Below are 18,487 nucleotides of genomic sequence, written 5' to 3'. Positions count from 1 at the left end.
AATCGAGATTGTGCGCGCAGATCGTGGACAAAAATGTGGCAGTCCGTTAGAAACTTTATGTCATGGGAACGGATACCGCAGATTTTGGATGTAGCAGATTCACATTTTATAGCGCAACATACACGCGAGAACAACTTGGTGTTAGGGGAGCTGATATAGCGCGTCCAGATCGCGGACTAAAATGCAAGAGCCCGCTATGAACTCGCTTGTCAGACGTGCCGGTACAGCAAATTGCACGTTGAATACGATTCAGTTGGACATCGTGTGACTTCCGACGGGAATTGGGGGTGGGCGATGTTTGGGCATTTTTATGTTACAGATATTTAGCCAGAAAAACGGGATGGGCAATCTCTCACGGGTGGGCATTCTCCCGGAACTTTAAACTATAAAAAAATATAAATATATATAAAGAAATCTTTTACAGCGTCATTTTTACTGGGCTTGTTGTACTGAGCGAGTGTTGTGTTGGCAAAAACGAACGGAGCATGCGCACGTCTATTGCAGGTGGCTTTGGTGCTGGGAGAGGGCGAGTAAAGCAGTGGTACCCTCGCCATCCTCCCATTTCTCGGTTGCCACATATTTGCGCTCCAAACTTCTTTTTTTTTTTCTCGTAAACTATTTGCATATCTTTTTACTAGATGGAGCTGTAGTTTTGGTCTCCGAGACTGTTGCCAGACTACCAGATTAAAAAAAAAAGTGTAAAAACCGGACCTATTAAAAAAATATGTAGTTTGTAGCCTGTAGGCAACATTTGTCAACAAAGGGTTAATCACGATGTGATATCAAAATGTTGCACCAACTGGCGCTGTTCATTCGCATCACGTTGCATAATCTTTCCGCTCAAATTTTTACTTTGTAGTTAGACCTTGCGGTCCTTTAAAATATTGCACCTTTTTTGCTATTGCGATTAACCTGGAAGGACACCTTTTTTCCCTTTGCGAACAGCTTGCCCTCGACCAGTGGAACCTGACAGTTGCTCACAAAAGAATCTCAAAGTTAGCTGCTGACGTAAGTATTGATTTGAATGCTTGATTAAAATACTAGCCACTTTTTTATATTACGTGTACATTCAATATTTAATTTATTACTCAAATTCAGCTTTTTTGCCTTTGTTGTGTTCAGTTTATAGGAAAAAGAAATCTCACATTTACACACCCCTAGCATTTGGGTGTTTCAGTGTCTTTCCTAGTTTTGGCTTTGTACAGGTATGGTTATGTATTTCTTACATACCTAAAAAGGGCAAAGGTTGAAGTAGTTTGAAGGGCATTGATTGATTGATTAATCGATTGAATGATTGATTGATTGGTTGATAAAGGCAATTGGGAACAAATGGGGCAGTGGTGTATATGCAGATGTAGAGAAGGCATTGCAGCAGGGAAGAAGTGGTACGAGAGAAAGGGCCATCAATATGTTGTGGACGTACATACAGGATGGTCATGGGGACCTTCCTATTATGATATCTCATGTTAAACTTTTCTTCTCTGAATCACCTAGCTCCTAATTGCATGCCTGGTCGTAATTTGCGGGCAATTGGTTGCAGCTACACAAGTTCAACCTTTTTGAGACTGCCGTGCAAGAGATTTCTGAACTAGCCCTGGAGCTGCCCCAAGACGCCTGCCACACCCTGAAGGACACCAACTCCACCGCACCGGTGAACGCTTCCATCACGGACGAGAATGCCACGGCATCGGAGAGCCCCGAGATTATAGACAAGGTGGGTGTCCTTGGATTGTTCAAACTCAAAATGGTCTGTTCAGGCTATAACGTTTGATCTATTTGTTGCTAGGATTGCATAGACAGAGGGGTATAAACATAAGGGTGGTCATCACACATCTGTTTGGCAGTTGAACTAAATTTTGTGCGATTGGAAAGGCTCTTTTTGGAACAGGCACGCCTACATACCTACCAGAAGTTTTAGTTCAGTACTATATTGAACATGGTTAAAATTGCGCACAAATAGAAAGGAACAGAGAAGAGGGAAGAGGGAAGAGACAAGCACAAACTCACAACTCAGTGTATTGAAGGAAGACAAAGGAACAGCCCTCTGTATCAGCTCGAGCCGAGGCCACATTCGCACGGGGGCACCCGAGCACGCGGAGGATACACGCCATCAACCACACTCAAACGACAGTAGAAAGGCTATTTCCTTGTCGGTTAAAGCCACAGAAGGATGGCTGACACAACGCTTGCCCCGTGCGAATGTGGCCTCGGCTCGAGCTGATACCGAGGGCTGTCTTCCTTCTTTGTCTTCCTTCAATACATCGAGTTGTGAGTTTGCACTTGTCTCTTCTCTCTTCCCTCTTCTCTGTTCCTTTCTATTTTGCGCAATTTTAACCATGTTCAATCATTACCAACTCGCCCAACTAACAACTTTACTTCAGTACTGTAGTACAGACATTGTGTGATTAGCTTCGTTAAACTTTTGTTAACAGCATAGAATTTGAAACAATCTTTATTCTTTATTCATCTTGAACCTGCTGTGTCATCAGGTATTATCACACGGGGCAAACAAACAGGAAAAAAACATTTCTGCTGTTGCGGCACAAACAATCTTGCAGGGCAGAGCATTCCACTAGCTCTTAACTTTTGTTGATGGGATCTTTACATTGTGAGATATATTTAGGAGCTAAAAAATATTAATGCCAGTGATATTATGATAGATACTACATAAAAATGTCAGACATAAACATTTTCGTTGGATTGCCATTGTGATCGAAACTAGAGCAACATGTCTTTTTGGAATGCCTGCACTGACTCTGCCAGTTGTATTGGAGATGGTATGTAGGTTGTCATCAGTTGTCTTTGTGCCCAGGTCAAGAAGACCAGGCCCCAGTACGGGCTTCTCAGGATTTGGCTTGGGATGCAGCGCATGATCTGTGGGAAAGTAGGGAAGTCCCCGGAGTCTGTTTCTGGCGACGGTGAAGACATCAACCTCAGTGAGTGACCTTTGCTTGGGACAAAGGAACTAATGAAATAATTAATTTTTTGTTTAATGTGCTATAAAAGCATGGTGGATTTGAGAAAGGCTCAGGACAAGACTATGAATATTGAAGTGGCAGTTTGAGCATGGAGATAAGATACACATTATCATTTCATAATTATTTTAATGAAGTGTGTTTATTTTATTCTTTGTACATAGAAATGCTAGTGAAAGGTGCCTGGGTTACTTTTTATTATTTTGGTGCAGTATCATAGTTTTGTCTCCTATACTGGTGAGTACCCAGACGTCTCCACCATTTTTTTGCTTTTGGTAATTTTTGTGTTTTAGAAGCATTTAAAGCAGGAATGTTGGTTATTTTTCTCAGAATCACCTTGATCTGTAACACACGTTTTAGCCACTGTTGAATGTGTCGTGTGCCAAATATTTGACATATTGTGCATTGTTGTGCTCTACAGATGACATTGGAATATCGGAGTACCAGAAGGAGCAGATTGGAATTTTGGTTCATGTGCTTTATAGCAACCCTAAAGTACTTTACACACCAAACAACACCGCAGCCAATTCCATCGTTGAAAAGGTAAGAAAATGGACTGCCTTGCGTATTTAGATTGCGGCCAGCTTCCAGACAACCTGCAAACATATAAAGCTCTGCAGTAGGTCTCTCATGTGCCATGTATGCTCAACGATGGGTGCGGAAGCTGATTTAGCACAAGCCACAGTGAGGATCTATCAAGCGTACAAAAATTAAGAAAAATATATGGACGTCAAAATGCTTGGCAACATTTCTGTAATTAGTCTGCAGAGGTTCTCTTGAACATGTTCTGTTTCTACTGAGTTTTTATATCTCACTTTATAGTTCTTTATTTGTTTATAAGAAACTCTGCTTATAATCATATGTATCTTTTCTGAAAAATAGTTTTAGCTTTACATTATGAAATCCAGGATTTTCTTTTCACTCCTTACTTCTATTTTGCCAAATGCATTAGCAGTTTTGCTTGTTGATGCAATTTGCAACTTGAAGGTTTTAGCACAACATTTTTGCTATTTGATGCTTATAGTTATATCTGAGAAAACTGAATGAGACATTCTGCAGGGATTTTAATGGGCCAACCTTTGGGTTTTTTTCGTAGGCCAATGAGACATTTGAGCTCCTTGACACTGTGACACAGTATGCTAAGAAGATGCTCAACATTTCACGGGACATCAGGGACTACCTGGCACAGAATACCAGCGACCATTCGTTGGCTGTGCTGAGACATGTATGGCTTTTTACTTCTCACCTCTAAGCATGAACTTGATGTGATTTGAACTTCATTGTTTTTGAGCTATCATTCAAGTATAGTTCAGATGATTGCAGATGAAGATATAAATTTAGTTCTTAGAAAGTTACTGATTCTAGCTCTGCTGCAAATTACATTTCCTGCCATAATATAATTGCGAGATTTACAAGGTTCATGCCAGTATCGGAGATGCCCATTTATGGTAGTCATGTGCGAATACAGTCGCCGACTGATTTTTCGGACTTGGAGGGGATGCCGAAATGGTCCAATATTCAAGCGGTTCAAAATCTATTTCAGCCAAATTATAAAATGTTCGCACATATTTCGCTGCGTATTGTCCACTTTCCACTTGCTTGATGTAAATTTTAAGTTCTTGTGCAACTTCCGCCTTATAATTTTCACTTTTCACTTGTTTGTTGGTCTGTCTGATCAAGGTGCTGCACTTCGTTGGCGCCTTCGTTGGCACAAACAGCAAAGTTAAAGTTGGTGCCATTTGGCACTATATGGAGACAATGTTTAGTCTACCAAGCGCCTATCGGAAAAAAACCTTCATGCTCAAAGATCACAAGAATGGCAGACCCGCGGTTGCATTCGCACTCGCACTCGGTTGCTCTCGAAAAACACGGACCACTAGAAGAACTGGAAGAACCATAAGTATGGGCATAAGTATGGGCAGTATGGTACCGGAAAAGCCGACTAAAGCCTCAACCCAGCTTGTTTATTGTGTAGGACATGGTATCGAGGCTACAGAGCAAAATTAAAATAACCATAATGGCAGCGACTAAGCTGGCTGCACTATTGTGGCTGTAAACTGAGGAAATCACAGAAATTGTGTCCGAACTATCGAGCAGTAAGCTTTATGGCGTCCGAAATTTTGGTCAATGTTATACATTAACTCTACGGGGTGAGTGACGGTTCGGCGAAAACATCAGAAAATTCGGACGGATCCGAAATATCTGAGTTTGAAAAATTGGTCGGCGACTGTAGTGAATTTTGAGTTTGAAGCAAATTCAAAGCAGGTAGTGGTTTTGGCCAAATATTTTCAAAGCAAATATTGAATAGTTTATCCTTCCACTACTGTTGCACCATGTTTAAACAAAAACCTAGCTAAACTCGTGATGTTTGTTCCCAAGCTTCCACTTGTCTATTTCTAAGCTAATTTTAGTCTAACTATATTTAGGGACTGTGACCTCAGAAAGTTCAATGCCTTGAGATGGCAAGTAAACAATGGATTTAACATAAGATGAAAGTTAGAGATGCCCAGCTATATTTTATGGAGTGGATTTACAAATCTCACTACTATATGCAAATATTTTTTTTTCGATCTCGAGTTTAAACAAAGAAACTTGGAGGACGCTTAAGCTTCGCGTTTAAGAGCGGATTGTGGTAGCGTTATCGGGCCCCGTTCGCATCGCCTTCTCATTCACCGTGCAAGTGTGCCTTGCGTGGCCTATACCTTGTTTCAGCTAAAATCCAGACACGGCCGATGCTATAAGCGCGAGCTCCATATTTTCGGCGTCCCTGCCAATCATGTGCTCTCGTGCAGTGTAATAACTGTTCAGGGCCACATGCCTGCATTTTTAGCATCAGTTGCATCTGGACTTAAGCTGAAACAAAGTATAGTCACTAGCGTGTCTAGCTCGCAGCCAAATGGTTGTGGGTTTGAATCCTGCGTAAAATTCTTAAAATATGTCTTTTAAGCAAATGGATTACTTTCTAAAGGGAAATCATTTGAGACATGCGGCAACCTTTAATTCACGTTACATGTCATGTTTTTCAATCGCTTTCATCCCACGCTTGATGTTCCACGTGAGCGTTGTGGGTTGTTTGAAATTTCCGCGCGAGGTCACGTGGCTGTGATGTCATGACCCTATTGACCAATCATGATTCGCGTCACGCCACCGAGGCTGGCTTTTCTGCTACACGAGCTTCTTAACGATAATGCGTTAAAAAATCACAAATGATAAATGCAGGTTGTCAGGGCATCTCTGCCTGTCTTGCATAACAGCCACAGTTTAATTTTGAAAATTTTACTGCAATGTAGATATCAACTTTCCCAAAGTTTCCTTTTTTTAAAGATTATATACACCAGGTGCATGCGTGCGCCGTCTCACTTTGAAAGTGTTTTTTTCTCCCAAGCACGGAACTGCGGTACTGTATTAATAAATTTCCAAGTGTTGATCGCAGCGGTTACCCCGTTAAGTGCGCTTCTTATTGAGCACCGGTGCACTGCAGAGAAGCAACACCTGTGTAACTCGCTTTCTCTGGTGTCGCTTCTCCGCAGTGCGCCCATGCCTGGTAAGAAGCGCGCTGTACGGGGCTAACCCGCCACGACCAACACTTCGATTACTACGAATATTGCAGTTCCTCTAGAAGCGAATATCGAATAATGTATTATTTGAAACTACTATTCAAAGTTTCGGATATTTGCACAACACTACCATTTATGAATGTGCCCTTCACACTGACATAGAGTAACTGCAAAGATAGATTAAATTTATGTGCCAAAGTTTATCTATGTTTAATATATTAATTAGAATGTATAGAATATATAAAATTTGAAATTGAAATAAAAATAAAATTTTTAACAAAAAAAAAGAGCAGTTGAAAAATGTAACATTTTTTGTATTGTCTAGAATAAATTCTTAGGTAGGAACGCTGAAAATGAAATCAACAAGGAGTGTTACGGTTAAATGCTTCTACCCTTGTTGGTTGGCTGTTTAAAAATAACTGCTTGATAGGATGAAATGTGACTTCTGAAACTTAGTCTACCATTTCATGGCAATTTCTAAGCTTACAGAGATACATCAAGGGGAGACATAGGTCTTTGGCACCAAGCACTCTCTAAAAAATCGTTTTCTTTTTTGCAAATGGCTATTTTTGAAATATGCAGCTATTTTTCTTCTGATCTGTTAAGTTTCAAATTATTAGACCTGAACTCGAGCCATAATATCAGTTAATAATATCTATGCCGACTGAATTTGCATTGAAAATTATGTTAAAGCAGGAAGGATATTTCAGCATCTAGGGCAGATAAAAGTATAATTTCTTTTGCAAAATCTAGTTAAATACGCAAAGCGCACAATGTTGGGAGCAGATTCTTCAATATAGGCATATGAAGTTCTCAGTTTTGGCTATTGTTCTATTACCTGGTAGCCACACATTGAACACTAATCTTTAACAAGTGGTAAAACCACTAATAAGGATTCAGCCTCAAAAGTACTTTTAACATTGTATTCTTTACAGTTTATAGTATCTCGCCATGTGTTACGCATAATATTTTGTTGAGCAGTTTTTCCATATTCCGGAAAACCAAGGGGCGTCAGACTTAGATATCTTGAAGACTGGTTGAGAAAAATGAACAGGTATTTGAAATCGGCAATAGAAACTGCACAAACATGTGTAGTTTCATTGGGTTTTCCGAAACATTAAGGCCCATTCACACACTTGCAACCTCTTAAAACTGTGTGCCTCGAAACCTCTTGGTTGAACTCCTGGGATGGGGTTCTATCCCCAGCCCTTCCCGTCTTCAGTCTGGACGAGCATCATACCTGCGTGTGGTCGCGTATCACTTCTGTACGGTGCATAAAACACTGAACATAGGAAAAAAAATTTTTTTTTCCTACCCTATTAGGACAGGCATGTCTCAAAATAAATGTTCGCTTAAAAAATATTTCTTGACCAATATTTATTTTATAATTTAAATTTTTAGATATGTGGGCAAAACCGAAACTGTACCCCTGTGGGATGATGATGGTAGTGTTTGTATCCAGCTAGTGATGTCCAGTGCACTCAGAGCGCACACAAGTTGGGTACAAACGCTATCATCATCATCCCACAGGTATACAACTTCGGTTTCACCCGTAAATCGAAAAATCCGTATTGTAACATAAATATTGGGCAAAAAAATGTTTTCTTTTTTTCGTCAAACATTTATTTAGAGTTTTAACCAAGTGGAAAAAATTTTTTCCCCTACATTGTGTTTTTTTAAGAATTAAAAGCTCCAAGACCAGTGTCTCCCCTTAAAAAGACCCCTGAAAAGGAAAAAAGATTTTTTCTAAACAGTCTAATGGGACACACATGTCAAAAAACAAACTTTAAGCGAAAAAAAAAAAAAAAAAAACATTTTAGAGAACTATTGACGGTGCAAGACACAATTTAGTTGGTAGTTGCCTCCTTTCCACTCGTTTTTTCAGCGTTTGGGGCATGTGGAGGAGAGGTGGATTGGCTTGGCCATCACGTTGAGATGGAAAGAGCGTACGCTCATTTTGTGACATCATGGACCTTGCGCACAGAATTTCAAAGAAATCTCGTGCCGTCAATATCGCTCTAAAATTATTTTTTTTCCACACAAAAATTAATTTTTTGACATGTGTGTCCCAACCAAACTTTTTTAAAAAATTTTTTCTTTTCAGCGGTTTTTTAAAAAATGTAATGGTACAGAATTTACCAGCTTTAGATATAGTGAACTTGAAAGTCGAATAAGGCAATTCACACCTCCTGTGCAAACCGGCACAGGAGGTGTGTATGTAGATGAGTCAAACGCGCCACCCGTGTGGATGCCGTTACAGATCAGGGAGAACCTGAGGCGTTACCCGCTCGTCTTTGAGGTGGCGCGCAGCGAGGCGCTGCGCGAGTTTTCGCTGGGGGGGGGCGGGGCCTCGGTCATCGAGGACAAGGAAGCCTTTGTGCGCCGGCTGGACGTGATCGACAACGGGGCCTGCTCTTGGATCGCCCTCATGTCGGGCCTCAGCCTCAACATGTTCCGTGGCTTCAGCACGGAGGAGGACCTCATGGCCTACTTCAAGGGCAGGGCATACTTCGACAACGTCACCGTCCTCGCAAGTATGTCGGTTTGGTTGGTGGGACGGGCAGATGTCTTGGAGAAAGGGAGGGAAATTGGGTCTCAAGCCGGTGCAGTTGTACACGGACATTGTTATTTGGCAAGCTTTAAAAGAAGTCAGAGGACACCTAAGCACTTCTTATAAGTTGTGAATGTGAAAGCATGAATGTCATTCTTCCACTTCCTTAGTTTGTCTGCGGCGTAGTGGCATGGACGGCCACGTTTCGCCGGTCGACGGCGGAGCGCGCGCACTCGTGAAGTGCCCGCGCCGCGCTGAGCTCGGCCTTGCACCCTCTCTAGAGTTTGCCCGGGCAAGCTCTGCGGCCATCTCTCTGTCTGGCACGGCTTCAAAGCTGATGACGTCGGTTCGCTCTATGGGACGGGTAATGCTTTCGCATTCATAATGCCTAGAGTACATAAAGCGCCTTCACGTGCAGCTTCGATGCAAATGCACGGCTTTCGAACCCCACCGGCCTAATTTTTCATTTTATTTTTTGTGGCTCTTCCGAGTGTTCTAGCGGCATCTTGTAACACATCACTTGTTTCTGTTCAGAATGTTCTAGACCACGTAACATAGTCTGTGCAGAGGAAGCCAAGACCGGCAACATCGAGTCACTCGCTCTTTAGTTGCCATTGCACAGTGTGCAGTTTAATCTTGTTTAGTTTGTAGGCACAGGTTTGTCTCAATTAAACATTTATTTTCAGTTCCACATTGTTCTTCTATTTTTATACGTCATTTTAATGTTTTCAAATCTTCACGGTCCAGCACGCACCATACGCACAAATGCTGAAAATGGCACTGTTCAGAATCTGTCTTCTGGAATGGTCTATAGCGAACCTTCATCGCATTGTAAGCTGTGTTTTGTAGAGGCCAACAGTATGTAATTGTAAAATTTAGATTAGGGATTGGGAAAAGGTTGGGAAATAAAGTTTACTTTTGTTGATGGGACTCAGAACCGTGGTTCAGAGCCTCGTACCATCATGTCTCGTGAAAATGAACCCCATTGTAGAGACTGGACACACCGCTAAGCACGTCCAGTCTTGAGAATAGATAAAGGGAACAAAGACACACGTGAGCTATAAGCTCAGGAGGCTCTGTTCCTTCTGAGACACTGGCTAAACACAACGTTTTCCAATAAGTCACGTGAAGAACACTCCCCCCACTTAGACATTCTCTTTGGAAGACTGTCCAGCCACAGCATTTTCATAAACACTGCAAAAAGTTTGTTCGGAGTTCCGGAATTGGAGTTTCTTGGTCATTGGCTCGACTCCTGGGGCATTCGACCATTGCCTTTAAAGGTACAAGCCATCAAAGATTTTCCGAGACCGACTTCGACCACCAAGCTTCGCCAGTGTCACGGTTCGATATATTTTTACTGACGCTTCATTCCCAACTGTGCGAAACTGCTTGAGCTCCTTGAGATCCTCCTAACAAAAAATGAGTGACAAACGTCGTCCCTTTCTTGGAATGAAGATGCGGAACATGCTTTCTGTGAGGTGAAGAACTCACTTGTGGAAGCAGCAATGCTAGTAGATCCTAAGCATGATGCCCCAACATTGCTGATGACTGACGCATCTGCCACAACTGTAGGGGCGTTGCTCCAACAGAAAGTCGATTTCGGACGTGAGCTATTTGCTGCCTACTTAGGTTTACGACATTTTTTACATTTTGTCGAGAGACGGCCGTTTGCCATGTGGACTGACCACAAGCCTCTAACTTATGCTATCTGCAATTCTGGGTCTCACCACACACCATGTGACGTTTGCCAGCTAGCCTCCCTGTCTGAATTCACAACATTCGTCACAATAAAAAAGCTGGCAATGCTAATGTCCTCAGCCGGATTGACTCCGTCAACACTCCGTCTACTTCTCCCGTAAATTTGGAATTGCTGGCCCAAGTGCAGACCACTGAAAAAAAATTGCAGACCCTACACAATTTATCTACATTGCTGCAACTGTGTGATGCGAGCTCCACCGTTATCTGCGACCCGCCAAAAGGAACGCCTTGGCCATTTGTACTGTGTGAGCTTTGACAACAACTTTTCGATGCGATCCATTCTTTTGTCGCATCCCGGGTCATACAGGCACCCCAGAAGCTTCTGTGCGACTGCTACATTTGGCCTCTCATGAAGTCCAATATTTGTGACTGGGTGCATTCGTGCGTTGCATGCCAGTGCGCGGAAGTCTAGCGGCATCCAATACCACCAAGTCGCCCGGTCCTCCAACCAGACAGTCGCTTCAACAAAGTGCATCGGGACCTGGTCGGACCACCACCGTTTTCTCAGGGGCAACGCTACATCCTAACATGCGTTGACAGATTTACACGGGGGCCAGAAGCAACACCACTGCCAGATATCACCGCCACCACCGTCGCCGAGGCATTTATCATCTTATGGGTATCCCGCTTTCGTTGCCCTTCAGAGGTTGTTACCGACGGATCAACAATTTGAACCGGCAATTTTTGCCAAACTTACTCGAGTGCTGGGCACCAGTCGCTTAAGAACAACTGCCTAACACCCACGATCAAACAGAATAGTTGAACGATTTCATCGCCGTTTGAAATGCTCATGATGGTACCTCGGAGTGGGTTCGTCATCTTCCCCTGCGCTTCTCGGAATCTGGCCAGCCTTGAAGGTGGACATTGGATACCCCACTGCCGAACTTGTCTACGGCACAGCACTTCGCTTTCCCTCAAATTTTTTTGAAGTGGTGAAGTGGTTTGCAGTTTGAAGTAGGTTACCCCAACATCAAAGACGGCTGGACTATGTAGAAGAGCTAGAGACTATTTTTACTAATTTGTGACCGGTGCCCATGCTGCAAGCAACTTTGAAATCTCCCTACGTGCCACGAGACCTCCGAGACGGCACTTGTGTTTTTGTGAGGCAGGTGCAAAAGAAGCCACTGCACCTACATCACATTGGACCCTTCCCAGTGGTCGAAAGAAAAAGCGATACATTTGTTCTGCGTGTTAACGGCAAGAATGACATTGTTGCATTGGAAAGACTAAAGCCCACACATATTGAGCAAGTGCACATGCAAGGATGGTGTTACCTGACATCGACCAGACGACTTAGCGAAAGCAACTTCGCTGGCACCCGGATGTTTGTGCACCTAGAGCGTTTGTCTTACATCCTCTCTGAGGAGGAGGGGGCATATCTGTAAGGACTGGACATACCACTAGGCATGTCTGGTCTCAAGAATAGATAAAGAGAAAAAAAAAAACATGTGAACTATAAGCTCGCAAGGCTCGATTCCTTCCGAGACGCCGGCTAAATACAATGTTTTGATCACGTGTCTCCTGCCTGCCCCTTTCACCCCACAATTTATATGGATTCCCATTTATATAGACAAAGCTTTTGGGGATGAATTAGATGATTACATGCATTTTTGTCCCGTTTTTATGGACAATTCACATTAAGGACAATCTTTGGAGAAACAAAGGTGTTTATACTAACGATACTTCACTGTAATGACAACGTGATCACTTTAAATGATGCTATGGGCGATTTACATCAATGCTTTAAATATTGTTAATGCAATAGGTTGTAAAAGAAGCATGGGTTTTATTTGTATTCTTGAGTAGAGCATGAGACAAATCTTTTTATTGTGTTTAATATGAACACTGCATTAGTGCGTTTTTGTGCCCTTACAGTGTCTAAGCTTATATTGCTGTGTTTTTTCAAGGAGAATATATATTTCAGCTCAGTGTACATAGTTGCCCAAAACTCAGTCATGTTTAATCACCATTGCTGCCTGGTTCCTGGTTCTTTGCAGGTGTACTGTTCCAGATGGATGCAAACGGTTCTATGCCACGTCACATGAGCTACACAATACGCCAGAATGCGTCGTTTACGCCAACGACCAACCTGATGCGCAGCCGCTTCTGGTTCCCGGGTCCCCGCAACTGGGGCTACGAGTATTACCAGTTTGGATTCGTGTGGCTGCAGGTAAGGTGTACAAGAATGCACTCATCCTAGCTTCAGGGCTTATGCCACATCCACATTAACGGTTGAACCGCACTTGCAAAGCGGTTGCAAACACATTTGCAAACGCAGTTGCTTAAAGATCCTATGCAATCTCACATGCATCTAATAAAAACGAGCAGTTCCGCTTTGCAGTTGTGACTCGAACAGCGGCATAGATGCACCCTTAGTCTGTTTCTGATACATTTTCCCAAGCTGGTACTTCACTTGAAACGCTCTTTCAGCTGGTTTGGAGAGGCTTTTCTGAGGGAAGTTTCTTGTAGCATTGAAAGAGCCATATTACTTTTCGAATGGTGATATGGCTCTTAGTTGCTTGTATGCTAACATAAACAAAAAATGTCTCCTTTTTTTTTTAAAACACAAAATTAGGTTATACAGTCGAACCCGGATATGTTGACTTCAAAGGGGATTGTAAAATAGTTCGATATATCGATAATTTAGTATACAAAAACATGCTAACTTAAGCTGCAGCTGAAATTTTCGCGTGTCTCTGCTAATACCGAAGGCCGCGACAAACAGGACCTTACCAAATGGTGCCTCTAAGAGCCGCTAAATGCAGTAGAGCTTAGTTGGGGAAGACCACAAACACCGCCGGGTTTACGCGACAGTGTTTGCGATCAGTTAGGCCTGGCCATGACCTCCACACAGTGCCGGCAACGAAACACAAAAATAATTTTAAAAATGAAAGAACGGAAAAAGCGAGCTGCATAAAAAACAACTCTTGATCCATAAAATACAGTTAAGCAAGCAACAAAAAAGAAACCATTTTTGACCACCTGAGTCTGGGTGGAAGAAACACGACGACGTCGTCGTGTTTCTTCCACCCAGTCTCAGGTGGTCAAAAATGGTAAACTTACACCAGCTCGCCTGCGCCCTAACTGTTTTTTCAGAAAAGAAACCTCACTAAATTCAGGCAGCAAAAACAGAAAAGCAAAAAAAAAAAAAAACGGGCAAAGGAATATTGAGGAAGGAACAAGGTAAACAAAGGCAAGGCGTTCAAAGTGCGATTGCTCAACCATTGCTAAACAGTTGTTGTCGACACACTCAACTTGACGAAAACTTTTTTTTTTTTTATTTCCTTACGGTATTTTATTTTGGGGCTAATAAGTCGCTTAGCGACACTGGTGTTCAGGGAAAGAGTGCACACTACCCTTCCAATAGCAGGCACTCCCTGCCCCCCCTACGCATGCGCATGCCTTTCCCCTTGCTTTTGCCATCCTCAACTTTTTTTTTTACAACTGTTTCTTGATTGTGCATCTTCGTGCGCGTTTGCTGGCTTGGCGGTCTGCCAGCCCCGCAACGCAAGCTATGTGCTCGCCGCTGGTGCAATCTGATCGCGGGAGAAGCACTGGGCTGCAGCCGGCCGTGCATCGTTCGCTGTATTCGCTGTATCGAGTGTCCCCACCATGGGAGTTTGATCCAGAAAAACAATGCTCCTATACTTATTACATGTGATTTTCAAGGGGATGTTTGGACTGTTCGATATAAACAATATATTGAAATACCCGGGTGTGGTATAACCGGGCCCGACTGTGGAGGGATCATGGTGGCGTATTATCTGTGCATGAAAACAATTTGCAACTTGTGAAATGGGCTTGCCCATCTCAGAGGTGCATTTCTCCCTATGCACAGCTGCACTGTGGAACAGCAGCATTGCCAGGGGTTTGCAGATTTGCCACTTTATGCTTGCTTGCAGCCAACCACATTTCATTGTGTACATTGCACGGGCAAACATTTTTCGATTGAAAATTGTTTCTTCAAAGTTAGGGATGCATGGCAATTGCATGAGTGTCCAGGGAAGTCTGTGTGGCGTGTTTAACATGCATATTTTTTTCGCTCGTGTGCTCCTGTGTCCCAACAACATCTCTTCTTTCAAGGACATCCTGGAGCGCGCCATGGTGAACTTGTACACTGACAAAGATGTCACGGAACCTGGGACATACATCCACCAGTTCCCGTATCCATGCTACATCCAGGATCAGTAAGTGCTTTAGGACTTGCAGAGTCCTGAGCCCCAGCGCTGTCTCTCCTTTGCATTATATATGCCCTTCTCTGTTTGGCAACAAACTCGGTGGTGCTATCTATCGGGTACTGCTGGCACACTTCTGGTTTACATATAATTGCTAATTTTTTATTCATCACTCTTTCATCATAAGAGTGAATTACGTCTTACATTGCTATAAGTGGCCATTTTCCGAAGATAGCGCATACATTTGAGTTTGCAAATGCTGCGAAACCCGCCGCCTAGTTCAAAACCGAAAGTTGTTGGGGGCTCTTAGCACACTGGCACCACTACGTCTTAACTCGCACGAGAAAGAGCTAATAGATCATATCATAATGAACCACTCTCATTGATTGAAAAGTAATTAGTAACATAATTCAAGCAGGGCAATTGGAAGGTGCACATAATTTGCATTAATTGCTAATGGGATGTGTAGGAATCACTGTGTGCTTTATCTGATATTTTTTTAATGATGCTAAGCCACACGAGGGAACTATGCTTCATGTCTCTATAGCTTTGTGCGAAGGAGTAGCTTCAAGAGCGAACACAATGCTTTGAGCGAGTTTGCTATGTATGCATGCTCGTAAAGTGAAAGCACCATCCAAGACAGCATGCTCATGCTTGCAGCATCAGCTTTGCTTGCACTTCAGGTGAATAGATTATAGTGCTGTGCCTGATTCTTTGAAATATAAAGTAAGATTCACGAGGTATTCTGTGTTTCTTGCAGTGTTAACTTCACATTCTGCAAAAACAAATTTACCTGATTTGTGTTGATGGTATCTCCCATGCAGGTTTCTCTTCATGATTGAGCATGTCATGCCACTATGCATGGCTATATCTTGGGTCTACTCCGTGGCAATGCTGGTCCAGAACGTTGTTTACGAAAAAGAGAAGAGGCTCAAAGAAGTGAGTAACTGGCTCAAGAGCTTTTTAAGGCAGTAGCTTTATAGGGCCAAACAACCTCGGGAGTCACATAAACACGAAATATGTAGGCTTGTCAGTCCGTAATTGCTAAACGATCTTGAAGAAAACAGCAAGTGGTGCCAGGGATTGAATCCCGGTCACCGGTGTGTAAGATGAGCGTGCTGCTGACTGAACTACGGATCCAGGAATGGGAGGAGCAGAAGCAGGTGGTGTGGGAAAGCATGCAGAGTGGAGTGGGGTGGAAAGGGCAAGAAAGAGGGGCAGAAACAGGTGGTGTAGAAAAAGCACGGGGAACGAGGAGGAGTACAAAGGGCAGGAAAGCGTGATCCTCTTCTTTTGGTGACCCAGAATATTCAGTGCAAAGGTTCTGTATCCGGGAGGTGCTGAAGGGAAGTGCATGCAGCGTCACAAAGAGACAAAGGTGTGACATAATGTGTTTCCACACAAAACCGGGCCCTAGGCACCACCTGAACAAAGAGCACCACCCACCCCAGACGCTGAAAGACTGAGGGTCATCCTGTTCTAGGCACCACCCACCTTTAAACATGCTTGTCAGAATGGCCAGACGTGCAGCCAATTTTTTGTTTAACATAACATTGATGAACCTGTCCTTGTTTTGAGCTTTCGTTCATAAGTGGCGTGACTGAATGTCTTTAACTAAACTTGCAGCATTCCTTTCTTTTTCCGTTCCTTCGTCTAATCGTTATATTAGTAAATGAGTAAATAAATTGTGTTGTGTGTTTGTTTAGACAGCGAAAAGATAGTCAGCCTCAGCGGGCATCTTGTGTCGCTGGTGTAGATGAGAAATTTTGCCAGTGCAGTACCACCATCCTGAGGTCTTTAACGTGCATCATGCAGTAGTGATACACAACTGCAAGCCTGTACGATGCTCATCCAGATCAAGACGAGCAGGGTTGGAGGTTGAACCCAGGATCTCGGGGTTCTGCAGGGCAAACTTTCGCTCTACGTGATCCCAGCTGTGGTGCGTTTACACACACGGCCAGCGATCCCCCAATTGTTTTACAGTAATCCCTCGTTATAACGAAGTGAATGGGACGGCAAAAAAATTCGATATAAGCAATAATTAGATAAAGGCGATAAAACCAAAAAACAGTGCCAGCAGCCTTGAAAGTAGACAGGAACACTGGGGAACACTCTGACTGTATATTTAATCAAACAAACCTTGGTTATGAACATAACCAAGGTTTATGAACATGGCCAAGGCATATCACGGCACCTTTCAAGGCATATCACGGCAGCGAGTAAAAAAATAATTAGGTGTAGTTTGCCTATAATTTCATCCAAGCATCAGTTCTCCTCGAGCTGCCCCAGGCATCACAAGAAGACTGTCCCCGCCGCTGCACTCATCCTTGTTTTGAAGCAGCCATAGGATGTTTTGCGTCTGCAGTCGTCGGCGTTTTCCGAGGTGCCTCTCTGACGTTGCTTCGTCTCAGAGAGGCACGTGGCATGTTGTTGCTCTTGCCACAGATGCTGCGATCTACGATTGCAGCATCCATGGCAGGAGAAACAATGGGAATGTCCACATCGACAAGCGCAAACAAATCAAAGTTATCCTCGGTGGCTTTGCCAACATGTTTTCACACAGTCGTGTAGGGATCGTTGTAGCTGTGGAAATCGTGTGCCGGGTCAGCAAGCATGCTTCTGAGTGAAAATCTGACGTGCGCGAAGCAGTTAGCGATCTTTCATCTTTGGGTCGCGGGTGCACTTTCTCCTGCATAAGAAACTTCTCGAATATGCGACTTGGGCCGGCCACTTTCCTCAACCTTGCAGATCTAAGCGAATTTTAGTAAACACCCTCAATCTCCTATTTGCGACTCCAGCGACCTATAGGGGGCGCCTCCACCAAACAAACATGGCGGCTGAGTCCAGGTCGCGTCGGCTCGGCCGGGCCACCTGAATGGGTGGCGCATTCAATTTAACAAATTTTCTTTTGTTGAATGCCCAATTTTATGGGTATTTGAACTGAGACAGTTAAGTGTAGCCGGTGCACATAAACTTGCCGAGCATAGTTTTGTTTTGCCGGTGTTTTTTTTTTTCTTTTCATGTCAAACTTTCATTTAGGAGACTTCGATCAAAACCGAAGCTATGGGCTTAGGAGAAACGGTAATAGACTCTAATTAGTTTTGATCATCTAAGAAAAGCGGCGAGGGCTACAAAATTGTTCCACCGAGAGTAATTTTTAGCTAACTCGCATGCCTCGACCAAGCGACTTATCTGTCCGCGAAATTGAGCTTTTGTGCCAGTCCGCGTTTCAAGAAACAGCTCCAGTCGTGTGCTTGGTCAAGAACACAGGCTGCAGGAAAATTACGAAAATTAGCAAGCGCTTCTTGAGCCAAGGAGTATGTCAACTCCCTGGCACTTCACTAAGCAGCTGATACTCATATTTCAATTCAAGTTTTAGTAGCCAAGGTTTAGTAGCAATCGAGAAGTCATTTTGACGAATATGCGGATTATGTATTATATTACGTACTATGTCCCCTAAAGCGATATTAG

At 43.2% G+C, this 18,487-nt stretch overlaps 1 protein-coding gene across 2 annotated transcripts in view; it reads left to right on the top strand.

Moving 5' to 3' along the window:
- LOC8051061 (ATP-binding cassette sub-family A member 2) overlaps window positions 1–18,487 on the top strand; it is a 111,426-nt gene that overhangs the window by 13,822 nt on the left and 79,117 nt on the right. For both annotated transcript variants that reach the window (XM_029967819.4, XM_042292415.1), the window contains exons 9-17: window positions 946–1,008; window positions 1,541–1,714; window positions 2,813–2,936; window positions 3,397–3,518; window positions 4,072–4,200; window positions 8,793–9,066; window positions 12,839–13,011; window positions 14,925–15,028; window positions 15,841–15,955. In XM_029967819.4, coding sequence (XP_029823679.3) covers window positions 946–1,008; window positions 1,541–1,714; window positions 2,813–2,936; window positions 3,397–3,518; window positions 4,072–4,200; window positions 8,793–9,066; window positions 12,839–13,011; window positions 14,925–15,028; window positions 15,841–15,955 — 1,278 coding nt within the window. The remainder of the gene's footprint in view (window positions 1–945; window positions 1,009–1,540; window positions 1,715–2,812; window positions 2,937–3,396; window positions 3,519–4,071; window positions 4,201–8,792; window positions 9,067–12,838; window positions 13,012–14,924; window positions 15,029–15,840; window positions 15,956–18,487) is intronic.

The sequence above is a fragment of the Ixodes scapularis genome, unplaced genomic scaffold (genome assembly GCF_016920785.2).
Source record: "Ixodes scapularis isolate PalLabHiFi unplaced genomic scaffold, ASM1692078v2 PGA_scaffold3__209_contigs__length_174095766, whole genome shotgun sequence".
NCBI classification, from domain to species: Eukaryota; Metazoa; Arthropoda; class Arachnida; order Ixodida; family Ixodidae; genus Ixodes; species Ixodes scapularis.
The sequence above is the reverse complement of the archived record's forward strand: the minus strand, read 5'-3'. Positions and strand labels throughout refer to the sequence as shown.